Source organism: Saimiri boliviensis, chromosome 1, assembly GCF_048565385.1.
Source record: "Saimiri boliviensis isolate mSaiBol1 chromosome 1, mSaiBol1.pri, whole genome shotgun sequence".
In the NCBI taxonomy this organism is placed as follows: domain Eukaryota; kingdom Metazoa; phylum Chordata; class Mammalia; order Primates; family Cebidae; genus Saimiri; species Saimiri boliviensis.
In genome coordinates, this window is record NC_133449.1 from 186,475,811 (window position 1) to 186,497,113 (window position 21,303).

The following is a 21,303-nucleotide window of genomic DNA, read 5'->3' on the forward strand; positions in this document are numbered from 1 at the left end:
GAAACCACAGGTATACACCATTACACCCAGTTTTTTGTTTTGTTTTGTTTTGGTTTTTGGTTTTGTAGTTGTTTTTTTGTTTTGTTTTGTTTTGTTTTGTTTTGTTTTTTGTAGAAATGGGGGTCTCAGTTTTGCCCAGGCTGGTCTTGAATTCTTGGACTCAAGCAAACCTCCTGCCTCAGCCTCCCAAGGTGCTGGGACTATAGGCATAAGCCAACACACCTAGTTTTCCTTTTTTAAAACTGGATAATATTCCACCTTATGTATATACCACATTTTTATCCATTTTTTTGTCAATGTACACTTGGCTTGCTTCTACCTTTTGGCTATTGTGAACAATACTTCTATGAATATAAGTGTACAATTAACTGTTGAAGTCCATCCTCTGTTATTTATGTATATATCCAGAATAGAACTGCTAGAGCAAATTGTATTCTAAGTTTAATTTTTCTGAAGAATCAACATGCAATTTTCCACAGTGGCTTTTTTACATTCTTACGGCAATGTATAAGGGTTCCAATTTCTCCATATCCATACTAACACTTGTTTTCTGTGTATTCTTTTGTTTTGTTACAGTCATATATTCAGGGCTATGAAGTAGTATCTCATGGTTTCCAGCTGCATTTCCCTAATGATTAGTGGTGTTTAGTTTTTGTTTTTGTTTTTATTTAATGTTTTTCATCAGCCATTTGTATATCTTTGGAGTTGTGTCTTTTCAAGTCCTTTGCCCATTTTTGAATTGGGTTGTCTCTTTTTTGTTGTTGAGTTTTATAAGTTCTTTATATATGTTGAATATTACTTAAATATATCTATTTTTAAAGATAATATTAACAAGCAAATTGCTATATAAATAAAATTCAGCATACCATAGGAAAATTAGTTGTTACTCTGAATAGCCCATTTATTAAGAGCAGTCTGAAAATATAGTATTTTCAGATATGAATTCCAAAAATCAAACTGTTTAAAAGCCATCAGTTCTTCCAAAATAATTAAGCATTCTTGTTTTTCTACTAACCTCAAAAATGTTTTTATAAAATTCACAAATGATAAAAAACACAGAAAGTATCCCCAAATTCATATGACTCGTACAAAATACTCAAAAATATCCTCACATGTCAGAGCTTCAGAGCCACCATGACGCACACCTTCAGATAAGCCCATTTCTATTTCAATCTATGTAAATGACACCCATAGAGCACAGAAGAGCACCCTTATAAATAGAGACTACATTGTAAATGGTGGTACCTGCAGTTGTGCAACACTGTAAACCTATGGCATTCAAGTCCTAAAAGATGTTTCATTTTTATTCTTACTATCTCTGACATAGTTTTTAAAATATAAAACAGGGAAAAGTTAAAACAATCAAAGTGTACCTTTGTTATTCAATTCAATGACTTGCTAAACTCTAATGTGACTAACTCATTTTTATCCAATTAAACCATTTAATCCTATTCTTCCAAATGACAGTTTTACTACTGAAATAGATAGGTCTGTTGTTTTTATCACCCTGGCATCCAATCGCCTTTATATAACACCTCGATTTCCCAACCGGCAATCACCTCCCCCATTCTCAATCACTAAAGTTCAGATAAGCATTTGATTTAACCTGGAGCAATCAAATTCTCAGTAATTAAATCAGGGATAAGCATGACATAAGGCAGTAAGATTGAGTCCTACAACTTTTGCTGAAATATTTAGTGAAGAAACGCTTTTATGATTGATGAGCCTAGATTACTGGTGGTCACCACCAGCATCTCTTAATGGCCAACCAGAGAGTGAAGCTTACACATACTCAAAGGCATATTATAGAGACTTGAGATGTTGATGACAGCATTTGAAGCACTGGATAGAGCAATGTCTTATATATCAAGTCATTTCCTTGATTTTCCAACTACATGAATCAATAAATTTATTTTTTTCACACTTAACTTCTTATTTGCTAGTCTTAACTAATATACATAGTTTCACATACAATTAGTTTTATCATAATAGCCTTTAAATCCCATTTATCAGTGATAATTTGGATATCTCCCTAGGCCTGTCTATAATCAGACTTAAATATGCATTTTAAGAAGTCTGTAGTGATGACCACATTACTACAAAATTTAAAACTTACTGTCCTTGCAATAACTACTCTATGTAAAATAATGCTCTTTGAAAAACAGAATGTAAAATTGATATGAGTATTAAATGGACAGCTCTACCCACTAGAATGTAAACATGCTTACAAAAAAGACGCATGAAGAAATTTCATTTTATTAAATCTGGAGAAACAAAAATCTCCTACCTGTATTATTTAAGAAGCTATATAAGTAAAATTTTTATAATTAATTGATCGGAAGTAGACAGAAAAGTTGGAGCAGTGAGAAGCTTTTAACATAAAGGAAATGTAACACACATTAGAAATTTTTTCCATGAATTTTCTCTAGTGGCATGAAATAATCTCACTTAAATTTAGTTTATATAAAAACATATTTATATTCGTTGCCTAGGGGTAATAAATTACTACAAATTGGTGGCTTAAAACATCAGAAATTTATTTTCTCACAGTTATGGAGGTGAGAGTCTGAAATCCATTTCACTGAGCCAAATCAAGTTGTTGGAAGGCCACACTCCCTCTAGAGACACTAGGCCAAAGTTCTAGAAGCCTCTTCAAGGTTCTTATGGATGCTCTGCTCCACAGTCACACTGCCTACTCCTTTTCTGTGTGTGTAAAATGTACCTCTGCCTCGCTCTTACAAAGATACTTATGATTACATTTAAGGCCCACCCAGATAATCCAGAATAATCTCTCCATCTCAAAATCCTTAATTTATCACAACTGCAAAGTCTTTATCACATGGTAACATGTATAAGTTCTAGGGATTATGATACAGATATCTTCTGTGTAGCCATTCTTCAGCCTACCACTATAAGTCACTCCAACAGCTATAATAGTGTCAAAAAGACTAAGAATATGAAAGAAGTATACATTTTATATTCTCAAATTAAATTTTTTCACAATGTTCTCTACTCATATTAGCATAAACATAAAAAGCTCCAAACCTGTCATATTTCAAATAAAGAAGAGACCCTAAGACCATAGTAACAAAATGTCTAGTAAACACAGCCTTGTAAAGTGATCTTCTTAACCAAACTTAAAATATCATTCCTTGAAACTAAAAAGTCATGACAATTTACTTTTTTTCAAATTTAAAAATTAATATAAGATTTTACCTCCAGATCCTAACTGCTTATAGAATCTGTATTCCAAATGTAGCTGTGGTGCTCTGGATTTCATGGGCTCCTAATTGAAAAACAAACAAAAAAAGACTTTAAGTTACTAAAAGATCACTAGGCCCCAACACAAACGTTATAAATTTTGGTGTCAACGACTGTATTACATAATAGTCTACTAGGCATCTTTGTCTCTCTAAGATTACATCCATATAAAAATCAACTTTCTGTTTAATGTAAAATAAAACGATGCTACAAATCTATATAAAGTAAACAGCCATTAGATCAGGCAATAGAAAAATCCCTTATGTTTGACTCTTTGACGCTAAGGAAAAATATGTTCTGAACAATCATCACTAGCGAAATGATGGCCCTTACACTATTTCTCCCCTGTTCCCCAAATTCAGCTCTGAACTGTGTACTTCTTACATAAAGGTTCTAGATTAAAGTTAAGTCATAGCATAGCAAGAAAGAACAGAGATGGTAATATGGAAATTTTGATAGTAACAACAATGTATTAAATTTTTTTTCACTAATGTATAACTCATATGCAATAAAACACACAGTTTGTAAGCATTAAATCCATGTTATCTCCATATACCCCATAACCACCACATCAATCTACAGAACATTTCCATTATCCGGAAATCCCTTTTTGACTTCTATTCACCTTTGGATTAGTTTTGCAGGTTGCTGGATTTCATCTAAATGACATTATACAGTATACGCTTTCTATTGTGTCCAGCTTTTATCATTCAACATGTTTTTGAGATTCATATATACATATACACACCACACACACAAACACACACAAACACACACACACAACATGTACAGAGAAAACATGAGTTTTAAATATTAGAAATAATGTTAAATGTTAAAATATGGGAAGTAAAAAACTGTAATAGTGTAACAGGAAATTTTAAAAAGAACCAACTGAAAAGTATAACAAGGGTACCGGAAAATTTCAAAAGTAATCAATAGAACTTTAAAAATTAAAAGAATAAAATAACTAAATTTAAAACTCACTTTGCCAGCAGATTAACACAACAGAAGAGAGAATTTGGAAACTGTAAAGCAGACAGAAAAACTATCATGAAGGAAGAAAAACTAGAAAACAGAAGATCAGAGACCTGGAGAATCCAGTGAGAAGGTTTAGTATGGATCTGGTAATAGCCTCAGGAGAAAAGGAGTCAGAAAAGCAAGCAGAGGCAATAACTGGATAAATTATTGCTATGAATATTCAAAAAATGATGAGGATAACAAACCACCAATTCAAGAGGAATGTCAATCCCAAACAGGACAACTAAAAAGAATTTTATACCAACGCATCATAATGAAACTATGACCAACAACAAAGGATTCACATAAGCAAGTATTAACATCCCACTGCAAAACTGAGAAATTTTATTACAGGAGAAAACAATCAGCTTAGTTCTAGAGAGGCAGGATAGTACAGTAGTTAAGAGCACAGACACTGAAACTAAATTGTACTAGTTTTGAATCCTAAATCCTCTACTTCTAGCTGTGTGATTTTCAGCAAGTTACTTAACCTTTCTGTACTTTGCAGTTCCCTCATCTGTAAAATTGGGTTAAAACTTAATCTTTCATGTATATAAAGTACTTAAAACAGTGCCTTTCTTACATATAGCACTATATTACCTATAATTCTTCAGTTAACTACTTCTAAGTACATAACCTTAAGATGTAATAAAAAGATGTCCACATATACAACCACAAATGAAATTAAATATGTAACATATTCAATCACTAATATGCCTCAGATACAAATAGAGCCCCAAATCTGACTTAGTTGAATCATTTCAACTAGATTCCAGTACTTAAGCAGTAAAATTTTAACACTATATAATAAAAGTCACCTTCTCCAGGATGACATACAACAAACTATCAATCTGAACTAGGGTAATATTAGATAAACGTAAAAATCTTTTTAAGAGATAATGGAGCTGTAAGCAGTCACAAAAATCTGCTCTCTGAACTCAGGTTATCAAATAATGCCTTTATTTGTACCACGCAAAGTATAAAAGCTAGATAGCACTGAGGTATGCAGACATAAGATTTTCAAGTGATTACTTTTATGGCAGGTCTAAAAAAATGTTATTTGATGCTAACAGATACAAATGAAAAAACATTTAAGGAAATTATGAACAAACTACTGTTCAACAATATAGGTGAAAAGTTTTCTGTCCTTCCAATATTTCGATGAACTTGAGGTGAACGTGACTAGATACCACACTACAACCTCAAAATACTAGAGACATAGATCCAAAAATATTCCTGGTTCCCCCAAAGAACATTGAATAACCATAATAATTACATGTAATGCTGATCATTGTGCTTTAAAGGACAAAGCAGAGAAGGAAGAATGTTCCCCCCAACCACCACCAAAAAAGGGAGAAAAGTAAGAAGACAGAGATACAGCACAAAAATAAACTTTAAAAAGTGATATATGTGTATCTATATAAGAAGGCTAAAAGATGACATCATAAATGTTTAGTAAGGCATCAACAGTATGAACGAGTTCCAAATCTGAAAGTAATAGGACCTAAGGATCACCACTTAATGATGGAAACAGATAAGGAAAGGTCAGCCCAGAGCAGGGGTTCCTGCTTTGACAGGATGGTTTATCTGACTTAACATTTCAGATAAATATCATTTCCATACAAAACATGCTCCCATGAGTAGTTTCTCACTATAGGCTGTTGTATGAATAGCACAAACTGTAAGTACTGCCACACTTTTATCCTTGCACACCACAAGGATTGTTGTAGGTGTGCAAGACCCCTGGCCTACAACGTGAGTAAAGGAAGAATTTCAAAGAAATGAAAGTCAGTGATGCCCATTCAATGTCCAGGCTGGGCATAGTGGCTCACAGTGTAATCCCAGCATTTTGGGAGGCCAAGACGGGCAGATCCCACAGTTGGCCTCCCTACTGTGATTAATATTTACCAACCTCTTGTCCTGATTATGCTCATGAGGGGACCTTGTAATTTTAACTTGGACTTTCTATGTACATCAGCCTATAGAAAGAAATCTGGGCTTTCTGGACCTGTAATAGTAAAATACTTCATTATTAGTTAGAAATTCACTGTTTCCTGAATCTCTGAGAGCTTGATAGTGTGAACTGATTACTATGAATTCACCTCTAAGAAACACTGACAATGGTTGAGATAGCCTAAACAGGTTTTGTTTCATAAGTCAAGAACCAGATCTTAATACTAAGATGGACTCACCTAAGTAAAAGCCAGTCTAAAGCAACATGTCAGCCAGCCAGTCTCTCTTGACGGCACTGCAACCCTACTGTACATCTTTATTTCCCAGTGAAGAAACAATTGTTACACTAAAACTTGGTCTATACTCATAAAGATACTTAAATAGTAGAGTTTTTCTATTTCCTCCCATTTGCCTCTTCTCCTAATAGTCTCTTTTATATATTCATTTCACATTACCCTAATAACAGAGGTTATATTGACAGAGACAAGGTTGACAAAGGCAGAGAAAACCAAGCCATGCTAAACCTCAGGAAAACCTGGCTGGCGAACCAGACAGAAAAGTTGTACCAGAAAAAGTATGTCTTATAAAAATAATTCCTAGATCCCAATTCTTCCAAAAGCGATCTCTCCCTGCTTTGCAGCTGTCATACTGGGCACACTGAAGACTTCAGAATAATCCCACGGGAGTTTGCTTTCTTTGTTATCTATCGCCTACCGCATCAAGCATTTCTGAATCCCTGAAAGTCAAGCAATATCCAGCTTTACTACACATATGAAGTATCAATTTAAAAAGAAATTTCAGAAGCTAACTGGCAGTATGTTTCCAAAGAATATAATCCTGAATACTAAGAACACTTCTGTTTTATCAAAATATTTGAATCAGAAGGCAAAATCTCGTTAATTTTTATCTAATTAAAATTCCTTCCCTAAATTAAAAATAGGGTCAAGACACAAAAATTCAGTTCTGTGATGCTGCCAAAGTAAAGGAATTGAGTTTTTGTGGTACAGTCAAACATGAATGTCCTACACATTACCATATACTTTAAGAACAAGATGATGTTAGGAGCTTAGCAACAAAAGATTAGCTATGCATATCTTTCAAATAAATATCCAAATTATAAAGGATATTAAAAACAAAAAATGATTAAAATATAAGTTAATAACTTGAAAAGTAAGGAAATAATTAAGAAAAATTAAGAAACAGAAACTTACCAGTTTAATTGCCACATATTCATTTGTGTATAAATTTTTCCCTTGAAAAAGAAATAAAAAATCAGATTCTGCCGGTAATTTATTTTAAAGATATATTTTATAAAACTGTATTCTGAAAAAAAAAAGCACATAATACATTTAATTAAAGCATGGGTTTTTGCTTCTGTATCACCAAAAAAAAAATTAACAAGGAAATATTTAAACTTATTATCAATTCAATGATACATTTAGTATTTTGCCAAGATTCAAAGTAGAAAGTGATACGAATAAACACTACAGATACTAATAGCTCACTTACAAAAACGGTAAGATTCTGATTTCGTTGGAATATTGTATATAATTTAGAAAGTAATCAATTGTCAAATGAATGCTTAAAATATTTCAAAACCAGAACTCCTATATAAGAATACCAAATTCTTCTCCCAACCATGAAATCCATCATTTTGTTTTAAATCCATCATTATGAGATGTAATCTTACTAAGGCTCATATTTAATCAAGTAAATGTATTAAATACATTTAAAATACCTGAAAGAAAATGAAATAAGATTTAAAAACATTAAGTAATTGGCTCTGATAAACTACCCACTTTGAGGACAAAAATAGTTATTGGCGCCTCACCTTAACCAGATTAATTCCAAATATCTTGAGAGTTAAATATATAAGCTATAATACAAGAAAAAATATTTATCACATCCATATACTAAGGACTTTCAGGGCATAAGAATTAAGATCATGGCCAGGTGCAGTGGCGCATGCCTGTAATCCTAGCTACTCAGGAAGCTGAGGCAGGACAATCGCTTGAACTTGAGAGGCAGCGGTTGCAGTGAGCTGAGATCGTGCCACTGCACTCTAGCCTGGGCAACAGAGTGAGATTCCATCTCACATATATATGTGTGTGTGTGTGTGTGTGTGTGTGTGTGTGTGTGTATTTTAGAATCATAACGTGTTGTACAGGTTTGATTACATTAAATATTTAATATCACCAGAGATTTAGTATCACTAACTCGTAAAGAATTCAAATAAATTACAGTAATCTTTAGCATTGGCAAATCAAAAATAATCTAGAAAATTCCAATTGGTCAGCATCTGTAGTCAAAGTAGAGTACTAAGGAGAATTCTGGAAGCACTAAGTATATGAAGATAATTTGATTAATGTGTAAGGACATTAAAAAGAATTTTTGAAAGTACAACATGATTTCTGAATTTCCAGGATTTTTTCAAATAGCATGTATTACTTTTATAGTGAAGAAAATAGAATGATAATAGTTAAGAGTAAATGGCCTTAATCACATTGGCTACTGAACACAGAAGCAGCAATCATCAACTTTGACACATGTGATTTTCCAACATCATAGCCCAAACCTCCTTCCATACAGCAGCTGATGAATGGTAGTAAAACTAGCTGCAAAATTCCAGCTTTTTACACAAATATTGTAATACTTTTCTGAATTTTGTCCTTATTATACAAAATTTAGTGAAAATAAAAGGAAAAAAGAAATATTCATATTAACACTAAGTCATATAGGTGTCATAAACTCAACACAGTTGGCAAAAAGGGTGGAATTCAATAGAAGTTCCAAAAGTGGTCAGCTTTAAGCTCTATTCATATAGGTACTGAACCTATATACATATTTTTTAAATGGCAGAATATTTCATATTTTATAGTCAATTATTTCAACATTCAGATGTACCTCCATAAACATTTTCAAAAATGCTTTATATATGAAAAGTTAGGTTTCCTCTAGCAACCTTATATAGTGAATAATTTAATGATATTCACAATGAAGAACTTAATCTCAAAGAACTGTCTAACTAAAAAAGAGACAATTCTGGTTTTGAGTTCCAAGACAGAATTTGTATTTCCCAAATGTATTATTATCCTTTCATAACTATTTTGTATATGTTGTCTATTCACAAGTCCACAGGGAAAAAACTTCACAGGACAAGAAGTTAGGTTAAATACAGATCTCAAAGAATCAAAATATGCCAAATGCCTCTAAAAGTACCATTTTTATTGGCTTTTATATGTTCCAGTGTCTACCTTTTAAGTCACAGCAGAAAGCACTAAATCCTAAAAGGATTATCTTTTTTAAAAAATACTAGGCATTTTGCTGAAAGTCACCATTATAAACATGAACAAAGATTAAACAATAACACAAGTGCATTTTTGTCACCTAGCATAGCCACAGCCTCACACAGTTGACTTTTAGTCAGTATTTGTTACACACATAAACAAATGATGCACAAAATACATGTTTACGTATGGTGTGAGTGAAAGGGAGAGAATGTGCAGGTAGGGAGAATCCCGTTAAAAGAAAAATCGAAGTAAACTGGTGCCAGTTAAGTGATGTTTTAATCTAATTTTAAAAGACATTTCCAGTAAAGCACTGTGCCATACATTTTAAACTTGAAAATATAGTTTTACTGATTTTGTGGCTTTGAGGTGGCAATTATCAGAAACCATGTTCTTCAAAATCATATATATATATATATATGTTCACAGCAGGAACAACTATTTATTCAACAATAGCCATTCTCCCCCTATAGAATGCCCAAGCTTGAAAATGGATGCCCAGCTAAGGCATTTCCCGCCTCTCTTCAGCTTAGTGTGGTCATGTGACTAAGTTCGGGATGTCAGTGAACATTAGGTATGTTCCTCCTCACTTCCAGGAAGGAATGTATATGCTCCTGTCCCTTTTTTTTTTCTTTCTTCTTGCCAGGGGAGATGGAAACATCTAAAGCAATCACCTTGTGCACAGAGACTGAAGTCACATATTAAGGATGCAGAGGTACCTTGACACTTTGGGTTTCTCCCTCTGGTGTGTCACGTAAAATAAAAATAAGCCATTTGCTTGAAACCACTATATATTGGATTTATTTGTTACCATTTTACAGTGTATTCCTTAGTTATTACATTTTTCAGATATTTTATAATAGCTTCAGTTAGAAACAGTAGAAAAATCAATAAACATGAAAATAATGAACCCATCCAAATCTACATATTTATTTGATACATATACTGTAAGGCCTGCAAAATTTTCAACAAAGCAATTATCAAATATGAGCAATAAAATAAGGTATTATTAGCTTTGTAGGAATAAGAAACAAAAAAACAAAAATAAGAGATGTTATGGAAGCTCCTGTGGTATACTTAATTATGTCAAAAGTGGCCGGGCGCGGTGGCTCAAGTCTGTAATCCCAGCACTTTGGGAGGCCGAGGCGGGTGGATCACGAGGTCAAGAGATCGAGACCATCCTGGTCAACATGGTGAAACACCGTCTCTACTAAAAATACTAGAAATTAGCTGGGCATGGTGGCGTGTGCCTGTAATCCCAGCTACTCAGGAGGCTGAGGCAGGAGAATTGCCTGAACCCAGGAGGCGAAGGTTGCGGTGAGCCGAGATCGTGCCATTGCACTCCAGCCTGGGCAACAAGAGTGAAACTCCGTCTCAAAAAAAAAAAAAAAAAAAAAAAATTATGTCAAAAGTTACAATATCTTATTTCAGGTATGGTTATTCATAAAGCAGTATGTAACATTCTCTTCTGTGCTTTTTTTTTTTTTTTTGCAACAAAGTCTCAGTCTGTCACCAGGCTGGAGTGCAATGGCACAATCTCGACTCACTGCAACCTCTGCCACCTGGGTTCAAGCCATTCCCCTGCCTCAACCTCCCAAGTAGCTGGGATTACAGGTATGAGCCACCACGCCCGGCTAATTTTTTATATTTCAGTAGAGACAGGGTTTCACCGTGTTGGCCAGGATGGTCTTGATCTTCTGACCTCATGATCCTCCTGCCTCAGTCTCCCAAAGTGCTGGGATTACAGGAGTGAGCTGCGGCACCTGGCCTGTGCTCTTTTATATTATAGTCAGATGTGGCCACAGATTGCAAAGGAAAGTCTCTACGAAAATAAAGGTTATTATACTTACAAATTCTGGAGAGGAAGTCACACTGCATGCCACACAGGGTCACAGGGGAAGCACTAGGTTTTGGTTAGGTGGTAGAAAACAAGAGCAAGCAGAGTAACTAGTCCAAGCATTTACTGGAGTTTCCAAGGGAAAGGCAAGGCCAGGCAGGGTAAATGGTTAAGGATTACTCAGTTTGAATAATACCAGTGATCCTTGGTCTATAATAATGGGTCTCTAGGTACCTGGCCCTGGAGGGATGATTAAAGTAAAAGAATACTACCTCCTGGGTGTATGGGCCAGACAGAAAAGGGCTGTGGATTGGTTAGTGTGCATATCAATGGCATGCTCCCAACTGAGTTTTTTGCTAACTCTGAAAATTGGTTAACCCCTGGAGGGGCAATCTCATCCCAGCCAGAAAAATTTTTTAAGATGTCGAAACATCATAATATACAGAAAAATAAAAACACATATATAATACAATCAACCCTGTATTTTAGCTAGCTATGTTTGGTCTTATTGAGTGACTATCAAAAACATTCCTAGGAGTTTGACTGCCCAAACTAGAAATATATCTACCAATAAAGAATGCAAACCTTACCACCAACCCGTAAAATAAAACTACAAAAACAGATGGTTCTCAACTACGACAGTTCAATTTGAGATATTTCAGCTTTATATAATGTTGCAAAAACAATATGCATTCAATAGTAATCATACTTTGAAATTTGATCTTTTCCTGGATAAGATCAAAATAAGCAATAAGAAGTATGATACTAGCTCTCAATGCTGGGCAGATGCAGTGAGGTGACGCTCTCAATCACCCACACAATCAGTAGGCTAAACAACCAATATTCTAAAGCGTACTGCATTGCCAGCATTTTCTGGATATTGTGTTTTGAGTTTTCCAATGTCATTATGTCTATAAAATGCCCATTTTCAACTTAAGATATTTCAACTTAAGACGGTTTTATCAGGATGTAACCCCATCTTAAGTTGAGGAACATTTGCACATCAATTCACCTTCCTTATTTCTTCCTATTTTTGTTAGAGACAGGATCTCACTACATTGTCTAGGCTAGACTCAACCTCCTAGAATTAAGTGATCCTCTTACCTCAGCCACTTCAGTAGCTGGAACTACAAGCACACCCCCTCCCCCACCACGCCTGACTGTTAATTTTTTTTTTTTTTTTTTTTGGAGACAGAGTCTCACTCTCTTGCCCAGGCTGGAGTGCAGTGGCATGATCTCAGCTCACCACAATCTCCACTTTTCGGTTTCAAGTGATTCTCCTGCCTTAGCCTCCTGAGCAGCTGGGATTACAGGCGCATGCCACCATACCCAGCTAATTTTTGTATTTTTAGTAGATACGGGGTTTCACCATGTTGGTAAGGCTGGTCTCAGCCTCCCAAACTGCTGGGATTAGAGCCACCACACCTGGCCCTGTTCAATTTAAAATAAAAACAGAATCCAGATAAAAATGATAAATAACATGTATTTAAATGCAATGTAAAAGTAAATAAACATAATTTAAAATTATTTTAAATGCTTCCAATATTTTTTAATCTCATGGTCTTTTTTTTTTTTTTTTTTTTTTTTTGAGATGGTGTCTTACTCTGTCACCTAGGCTAGAGTGCAGTGGCACAATCATAGCTCACTGCAACTTTAAACTCCTGAGCTCAAGTGAACCTTCTGCCTCAGGCTCCTGAATAGCTAGGACTATAGGCATACACCATCACACCTGGCTAATTTTTTAAATTTTCTGTAAGAGACAGGCTCTCACTATGTTATGGAGCTGGTCTTGAACTCCTGACCTAAAGCCACTCTCTTGCTTCGGTCTCCCAAAGTGCTAGGATGACAGATTAGAGCCACTATGCCAAGTACCACAGGTCTGAAGTTTTAAATGGCCTGCAATGTCTGGAAGTCTTCTACTCCAAAAAAGAACTGTCCAGCCCAAAATACCAATTGCACCCTTACTGAAAATCACTTACCCTTAACATGTATAACTTATAGTCTCTTCTTACCCAATATAAACCACATAAAATTTCAGTACCAGAAATCAAATGTTCAAGATATATCTATTAATGAGGTTTTCAAGAAAGTACTTTAAGAATATAAACGAGCTTTTAAGGTTAGGGTTTGTCCAGGTATAGAAAGAATAATGCTCACAATAACATTTTCTTAACAAAGAAACCATCTGGGGCTTTTTGAAAAGCAGTAAAATACTCTTTTAGTAGTCTATGAAAAAGGAAGAATAAAATGATTAGTCTATATCCACATATTATATGTATCTTGTAAGAATACATAAAAGACACAGAAACAATACACTCAAATAAGTTTACATAAATATATACAGATGTATATATACTCCAAAGACCCATAGATAGATTAGATAGGTAGGATAGACAGACTGATATACTAAGAAGCCATCATATTCCTATTCCTGTTTATTCACACACTGCAAAAGAAAGAGGTGTTTTACTGCTGTTTTAGTATGGTACATAGTTTCTCATACTGTCCTTGTTAAAACGGTCAACTAGCTTTGTGTGAATACACACGCACACACACACACCCCTACATACACATGCCACATGTGTGTATATGGGTGTGGGTGTTCACACAAATACATATGTATCAGTGTATGTGTATAGTTATTCTGAAATAAACCATGTGAAGCAGATTTTTGAATAAAAATGGCCAAAGTATATGCAAGTATAGTGTCGGTCTTTTCACAATATTATCTAAATTTGATCATCACAATAACCTAGGAAGTGGAAATAATCCCAATATAAAGAGAAATTTGAGGCCCTGAGTAGTTATATGATTTATCTGCTCCATAAGGCACTATTTTTATATTCTTCCAGAATATTATCAATGCCTAATCGTGCCTGGCACATGATAAATATGTAATAGGTATTGGATGTTGCTGAGAATTATACACAATAACAAATTATAAACATGTAAATAACGTTTTCTCTAACTCCAAAGTCTGAAACAATTTAGGGATTTCAAAGTATCTAATTCAATATCCCTCAAATAATAAAACATAAAACATTGCCCCTTATTTGAATCCCTACTAAATATGAAAGAATCTGCCAGCAACATCATGTAACAACTATATACAAATTATATAATTGCCTTTTATTGGCTTGCCTCATTCAAATATTTAATGTATATCAACTATACAAAACTATTAAGATGAAGGAATAACTACAGATTAGGGCACTTCACAAGATGAAAAGGAGTAGTAGTTGAGTAGATAAACATACAACTGGATTTATTTCTAGAAGCAGGATTGAATCTAAGAGAAACTGTAAAGTCAAATTTTCTTTTTACATCTAAAGTTCACTCTTGGTGGTCCACTGACCAGAGCCCTCATGGTACCTGAATACTGACTTCTGTACAACCATTATAACCACGCCAACCTCCTTCTTGGTTTTCTGCAATGGAAAAGCTACATCACTACTGTATTAGGAGTTAAAAGACCTAGGTTTTGATCCTGAGCTTGCTATTAAATTGTTGTGAACATCTGACAATTAACTTTCCCTCACTGAGTTCCAGCTGCCTTGAACATAGAATTAGGAAGCTTAATTAGACCAGCATTTCCCAAATTCTCCTAATTATAACCTGAATCAATACTGAGCCCCTTGTTAAGAATATAGACTCCTGAGCCCCACCCCAAACATACTTGATGCAGAAGAAAGGTAGAAAGAAAAAAATTAAATTACAATGATGTAAATTCATTAATTTTATGAAGTTTCAGTATATTAACTTGTCTTTAAGCCATATCCATGCCCCAAAAGTGATCAATTACTAAACATTTTTGAATCTGAAAAAGTAGTCTAAATATCATTCCTAAAGAAAACTGCAAAGGCTTTACTGGAAGCTATTTCAGCCTACTGGGCCTTTTTAATTGTTTGTTTTCTCATAATCTGGATGATTAATCACTGGATGGTTAAAGTAGACATTCCTATACCAGAGAATTTCTTACACATGAAAATACAAGCACAAAAGAAATTCCCAACATCTGTATTCTTTAAAATTACCACAACCATTAAACAACTAAACAATTACACACAAAATCATTTTCATTAAAAAGTATCTTCCAATTTTTAAAGTGCTTCTAACATAATGGAATAAACAAAATAGTCTTACCTAATCGTAATTCTCCAAAATTGCCACATCCAATTTTTTTTCCAACTCTAAAGTTAGGTCCAACCATTAAAACTCCAGATGATGAAGACCCAGTTCCTCGAGTGTTGTGCCCCGATCGACCACTAGGTCGTGCCATTCTATCATCTGATTTGTCCTTGTCTTTCTTTTTATTTTCCATATCAAGTTTGCGGTACTCCACTTTGAATTCTTTAATCAAGACAAGCACACTGAAATAGGGTATTGTGAAAATAGGTACATCACTAGGTAACTGTACCAGATGGGTAATGTTAACATTCAAATTGCAGTAGGTAGTCAATTAACTGGAGCATGTTCATCCCATTCGTAAAATTTTTCTCAGTTGTCTTTTCAGCAAAACATGTCTTCAAAATTATCTTTTCAATGATGTGAGCTGATATTGATAGAGAGCTAGAATATTAAGAAAAGGAAATTAGTCAACTAAGAATTTTAAAATATATGTTTGGGAAATTAGATAACAAAACAAAAGTTTAGGCAAGAATTACTGCTATCTGTTGATGCCCATTGAAATCAAACCACAGTACACACTTTTAAGTTAATCATTATCCTTTGTTTATATACTTGAATACCAAAGATAGGACAAAAATAAAACAAAGAAATCACATATTCAATTACTTCTTAAAAATTAAAAAAAGGGACAAAATTATATTGTTTCATGAATCACTATACATTCACTAATATAAACCTTTCAGCTTAAGATTATCTCAATTAGACAAACAGTACTCAAAATATTTTTCAAGTCTTTTGGAAGAGTCTTCCCCATTCATATTCTCTGGGAATTACCTCAATTCTGTGGTAATTCTGCACCCTTACACGATTTCCCTACTTTTCTATGGTAATTCTGCACCTTTATGCGATTTCCCTGTGTCTGTTTGAACAATTTGAGTGGGCTCTTGTTCTTTGTTATTAAAGAAATTATAATTTCAAAATATAGTCACTAATGAAGAAACAAGGATTGATATCAAATACTTATTCCTATTACAGAAATTTTCTAATTATATAATGCAACCACAACAAGGTTTGTAACAAATAGTATTTTCTGATTACTTTTTAGCAGCTCCCCAAATATGCAATTACTGTTACAAGCAGTGACTACCTGGGGCCGGTAGTGTGGGCAGTAAGGGAATTTACCAAGACAGTTAGTAAAGAAAGGCAGACTTATTAGAAAAAGTAGGAAAACACTTTTCAGGAAAGCAATGGGCAGATCGGCAAGAGAGGAGCTGACTGAAGAGACAAAGGCTTGGTGGGGATTATATAGGATCGTTCTTGTGCTGGAGAGGGCTATGTGCAGTACTGATAATGTCAAGGTTGCAGTGAGCTAACCAGTATTTTTCTATCAGCAGAGAGTCCGGTGGTAAGTTGGGCACAGGAAGACTCTGAGTTTTTTGTGCAGAAGGACTATGTGTCCTGGACCATGAAGAAAGTCCAGGTTTTTCTTTTTACAGCGCCCCTCCCCCACCAGCCTGACTCCTTTTCCCTAATTAGGATTCCACAATTACTCCTAACACTCAATCTATTTATAAAGTTTGTTTTATTTGCCATACTCTTATTTGCAGATGTAACTGTAAGCTTCCGTTTACTCTGCTTCCAGCCATGACACAGTAACTATACTGAACATCTCTTCCTGTTGTAAATAAGTAGAAAGCTGGACAAAACATATAAAGCATCTGTTTTTAGGCATCAAATAATAGGCAGTACAGACTGTGGTCCTTAACAAAAAACACAAAAGGTGAGTCTCACCTTCATCCAAGCTCTCTGGCTAGGAGCAATCTCTTAACCACAGCACAAGGAGGCCTCAGGCTACACAGAGTGATCATAGATCAGAATATTCAGCTGTTGAAGTGAATGGAATTTGTAGTACATAGAATCAAAAATGAAGTAGTTCTGTAGTGGGGTGGGTTAAGGTAGGGGTAGGGCAGAAGGCTAGGCTACATGTGTGCAAGGGAATAGTCTGAAAAATCTAGCAGAAAATAGCTACTACAGTGTTAAATGAAGTATAGAAATACTAGAAGCTTCACAGAACTGAGAAACTTTAAAGTTCCTATTCAGTCATAGAAGAACCTCACTAATATCCCACTAATATCCCAGCCACAAAAACTCTCAAAAGTAAGGACCATACCCAACAGTAAAGGCCTACTCTACAGTGTCCCAACTAAAGTCTAAAACTAAACCTAGATAGGATTCAGAGTAGCTCTGAACACATTAATTGCATTCTAGAACAAAACTTAAGTCTCAAAAAGACAAAAACCCAGACTCTCAACAACACTGCTAAAAATTACCAAACATGTAAAGCAGCATTAAATGTAACCCATGGCCAAGAAACAAAGCTGTCAAAGGAGACAGACCCCAAGATCACCCTGATGTTTGAATTAGAAGACATGACTTAACACTAATAAATAGCTATGAGAGTCCTATTTAACTGCAGAAAAAGAAGAGAGCAGAAAAAAAAAATTGAAGAAATAATAGCTTAAAACTCCGCAAATTTGATAAAAGAAAACAACAAAAACCTACAAATTGACTCAGCAATAATCACGTAATAAATAATTTTTTAAAAAACTAAATCTAGGCACATCACAGTCAAACTGCTAAAAATCCAAAAATTTAACCAATCTTGAAAGCAGAGAGAGAAAAAACTAAACTTGACATACAGGGGAACTAACTACTTATCAAAAAAATGGAGGCCCAAAAGAAAAGGGAAGGATATTTTCAAAGCAATGAAAGGGGGAATAAAAACTTTCAACTTAAAATTCTTTTTCATCTTTTTTTCCCACAGGTGTTGATCAATTCAGAATTCTACATCCAGTAATGTTATTCTTTAAAACAAGGAGAAAGAAAGGCATTTTTAGATGAAGAAAAGCTGAGAACTGGTCACAAGCAGACCTGCACAACAAGAAATGCTTTTTAAATAGTCCTTTAAGCTGAAGTAAATCACGTAATACGAGACAGAAATTTGAAACTCTTAAGAAGACATATAGAGCGCTGCAACTAGGAAATGCATAAGTATTCATTTCCTTTAAAGATAAATTACTATTTAAAGCATAAACAATTTCTTACTGTCATATATAACACAGGTAGAAGTAGAATATATGACAACATAAATGGCAAGGAGGGGCAGCTGTAAATGTAAAACATTGTTTTAAGACTCCTTGAAAATTATTAAGAAAGTAGATTTTAAGTGTTCTCACCACACACAAAAAAAGTGAGGTAATGCATATGTTAATCAGCTCTATTTAGCTATTCCACAATATACATATTTCGAAATATGTACTATGCAATAAATACACATAATTTTTACTCATTATATAAATTAAAAAGAAAAAAAGATTGTATTTGTGAAGAATTATGTGGTTCTACATTAATTCTAGGTAGCCAATAATAAGTTAAAATGCACATTTTAATACCTAGCTCAAACAATAAAAAATGAGTTACAATAGGAATAGCTAAAAAACCAGGACAAGAAATAAAATGGAAGATTAAACATTACTTGGTTGTAACAACAGAGAAAGAACATACAAGACAAAAGAAAACAAATAGCAACACAATGGACTTTAAAACACACATAAAATGAAATAGACCAGATTTTCCCCCCAAACAGGCAAAAATTGTCAGACTATATAAAAAAATAAGACTCAACTACAAACTGTTTACAAGAAACTATTTTAAATACAAAGACACAGCAGTGGCTCACACCTGTAATCCCAGCCCTTTGGGTGACTGAGGTAGGTGAATCGCTTGAGCTGAGGAGTTCAAGACCAGCCTGGGCAACATGGTGAGAGCTCATCTCTACTAAAAATACAAAAATAATAAGCCCGGAGTGGTGGCACACATCTGTGGTCTCAGCTACTCGGGAGGCTGAGGTGGGAGAATCGCTTGAACCTGGGAGGTGGAGGTTGCAGTGAGTCAAGATTGTGCCACTACACTCCAGCCTGGGTGGCAGAGTGAGACCCTGTCTCAAAATAAATAAACAAATACAAATATACAGATAGATTGAAAGTTAAATAATAGAAAAAGATATACTGTGTAAACAGCACATGTAAGAAGCTTGTGAGGCTATATTATCATACAAACTAGACATCAAAACAAAGGATTATCTCCAAATTTACAGATTATAATAAATTATAATTTATTTATAATTTATATAATAAATTATAATTTATTTATAATTTATATAATAAATTATAAAGTTATTTTTATGATAAAAATATGAATTCAATAGAAAGACATAAAAATAAATAGTATGAGCAAACTGAGGCAAGAACAAAACTAAAAAGAAAAAAGGCAATCCTTATTAAAAATATTTTAATCACATGCTTTCAGTAATCAATAAGGTATAAGAAAAAATATCAGTAGGTTTATGGTAGATCTAGATAATACCATCAACTACCTTGAACTAACTGACATTTATAAAACACTGCAAAATAAAATTCCCTTTCACTGCTCACCAAGAAAGATCATATGCTGTGCTATAATTTAAATCTCAAGTAACTAAAATATTACAGAGTATATCTGGTCAAAATAGAATTAAATTAGAAATTGCTGGGCATGGTGGCTCATGCCTATAATCTCAGCATTTTGGGAGGCCATGGTGGCTACCCAGCTTGAGGTCAGGAGTTCAAGATCAGCCTGATAAACATGGTTAAACCCTATCTCTATTAAAAATTCAAAAATTAGCCAGACGTGGTGGCACATGCCTGTAGTCCCAGCTGCTAGGGAGGCTGAGGCAGGAGAATCGCTTGAACCTGGATGCAGAGCTTGCAGTAAGCAAAGATCGCATCATTGCACTCCAGTCTGGGAGACAGAGCAAGACTCTGTCTCAAAAAAATAAAAAGTAAAAACAAATTAAATTAGAACTATCAATAGCTATATAGAATCTAGACGAGTCCCCAAATTTGAAAATTAAACACACATTTAAATAATTCATGAGTTGAAAAAAAAAATCACAAGAGAAATTAGAAAAAAAATCTAATTTGCAATTCTAATGCTTAGCAGGAAACCAGAAGCTTTAAAGGCCTATATTAGAAGAAGTTTTTAATAGGTGATCTGGGCTTTCTCCTTAAAACAGCTAGAAAAAAGAGCAAATCAGACAAGAGTTGGGGAAGTACTTCAATAGTTATTACTAATAGTTATAAACATATAGGAAAATATAATCTTAACGAGCAAAAACAGGAATTCTCAGCTAATAAGTGGATAAATACCAGAACAAAGAGAAAAAAAGAGACCGTTGAATAAAAACTGTCATATCTGAAATGAAAACCTTCACTAGATACATTCAATGGCAAACTGAATAAAGGAGAAGTGTCAATAATTTCCAAAGAAATTATCCAGAGAAGGAAATCAATAAAACAGAAAATAGACCACAATAGAGAAAACAAAGACAAAAAGCTGATTTTTGATAAAGGTCAACAAACTTTGTGAGCCCCGGCAAAAATGATCAAGAACAAAAGAGAATATACAAATTACCAAGAATGAAAGAAGGGATATCAAAATGATCCTATCAATACTAAAGGACAAAGGACTCTAACGTTAGGCCAATAAATTTAATACAGATGAAATGGACAAATTCCTTGAAAAATGTAACATAGGGATACAAGGTGAAACAAAATATCAAAAGTTCCATACCTATTTCTAAAATTTAATCTATTAAAAAATGTTCCCATAAAGATGATTTCACTGGTGAATTTTATCAAATGTTAGGAAAAAGTAATACTAATCTAATCAGGACATAGGAATAATCATTTTACTTTGTGAGATCAGCACAATCCTAATACA

At 34.1% G+C, this 21,303-nt stretch overlaps 1 protein-coding gene across 15 annotated transcripts in view; it reads right to left on the reverse strand.

Annotated features, from left to right (window-relative positions):
* The window catches only part of CSNK1G3 (casein kinase 1 gamma 3), a 102,506-nt gene that overhangs the window by 55,921 nt on the left and 25,282 nt on the right, over nucleotides 1–21,303 (reverse strand). For 13 of the 15 annotated variants that reach the window (XM_074382061.1, XM_039469649.2, XM_074382045.1 and 10 more), the window contains 3 exons: nucleotides 15,499–15,924; nucleotides 7,443–7,483; nucleotides 3,217–3,286 (listed from right to left, as the gene is read on the reverse strand). In XM_074382061.1, coding sequence (XP_074238162.1) covers nucleotides 3,217–3,286; nucleotides 7,443–7,483; nucleotides 15,499–15,676 — 289 coding nt within the window. In that variant the 5' untranslated portion in view covers nucleotides 15,677–15,924. Of the gene's footprint in view, nucleotides 1–3,216; nucleotides 3,287–6,190; nucleotides 6,267–7,442; nucleotides 7,484–15,498; nucleotides 15,925–17,274; nucleotides 19,617–21,303 lie in introns of those variants that run through there. The other 2 variants (XM_074382048.1, XM_074382093.1) reach the window with 2 other exon arrangements.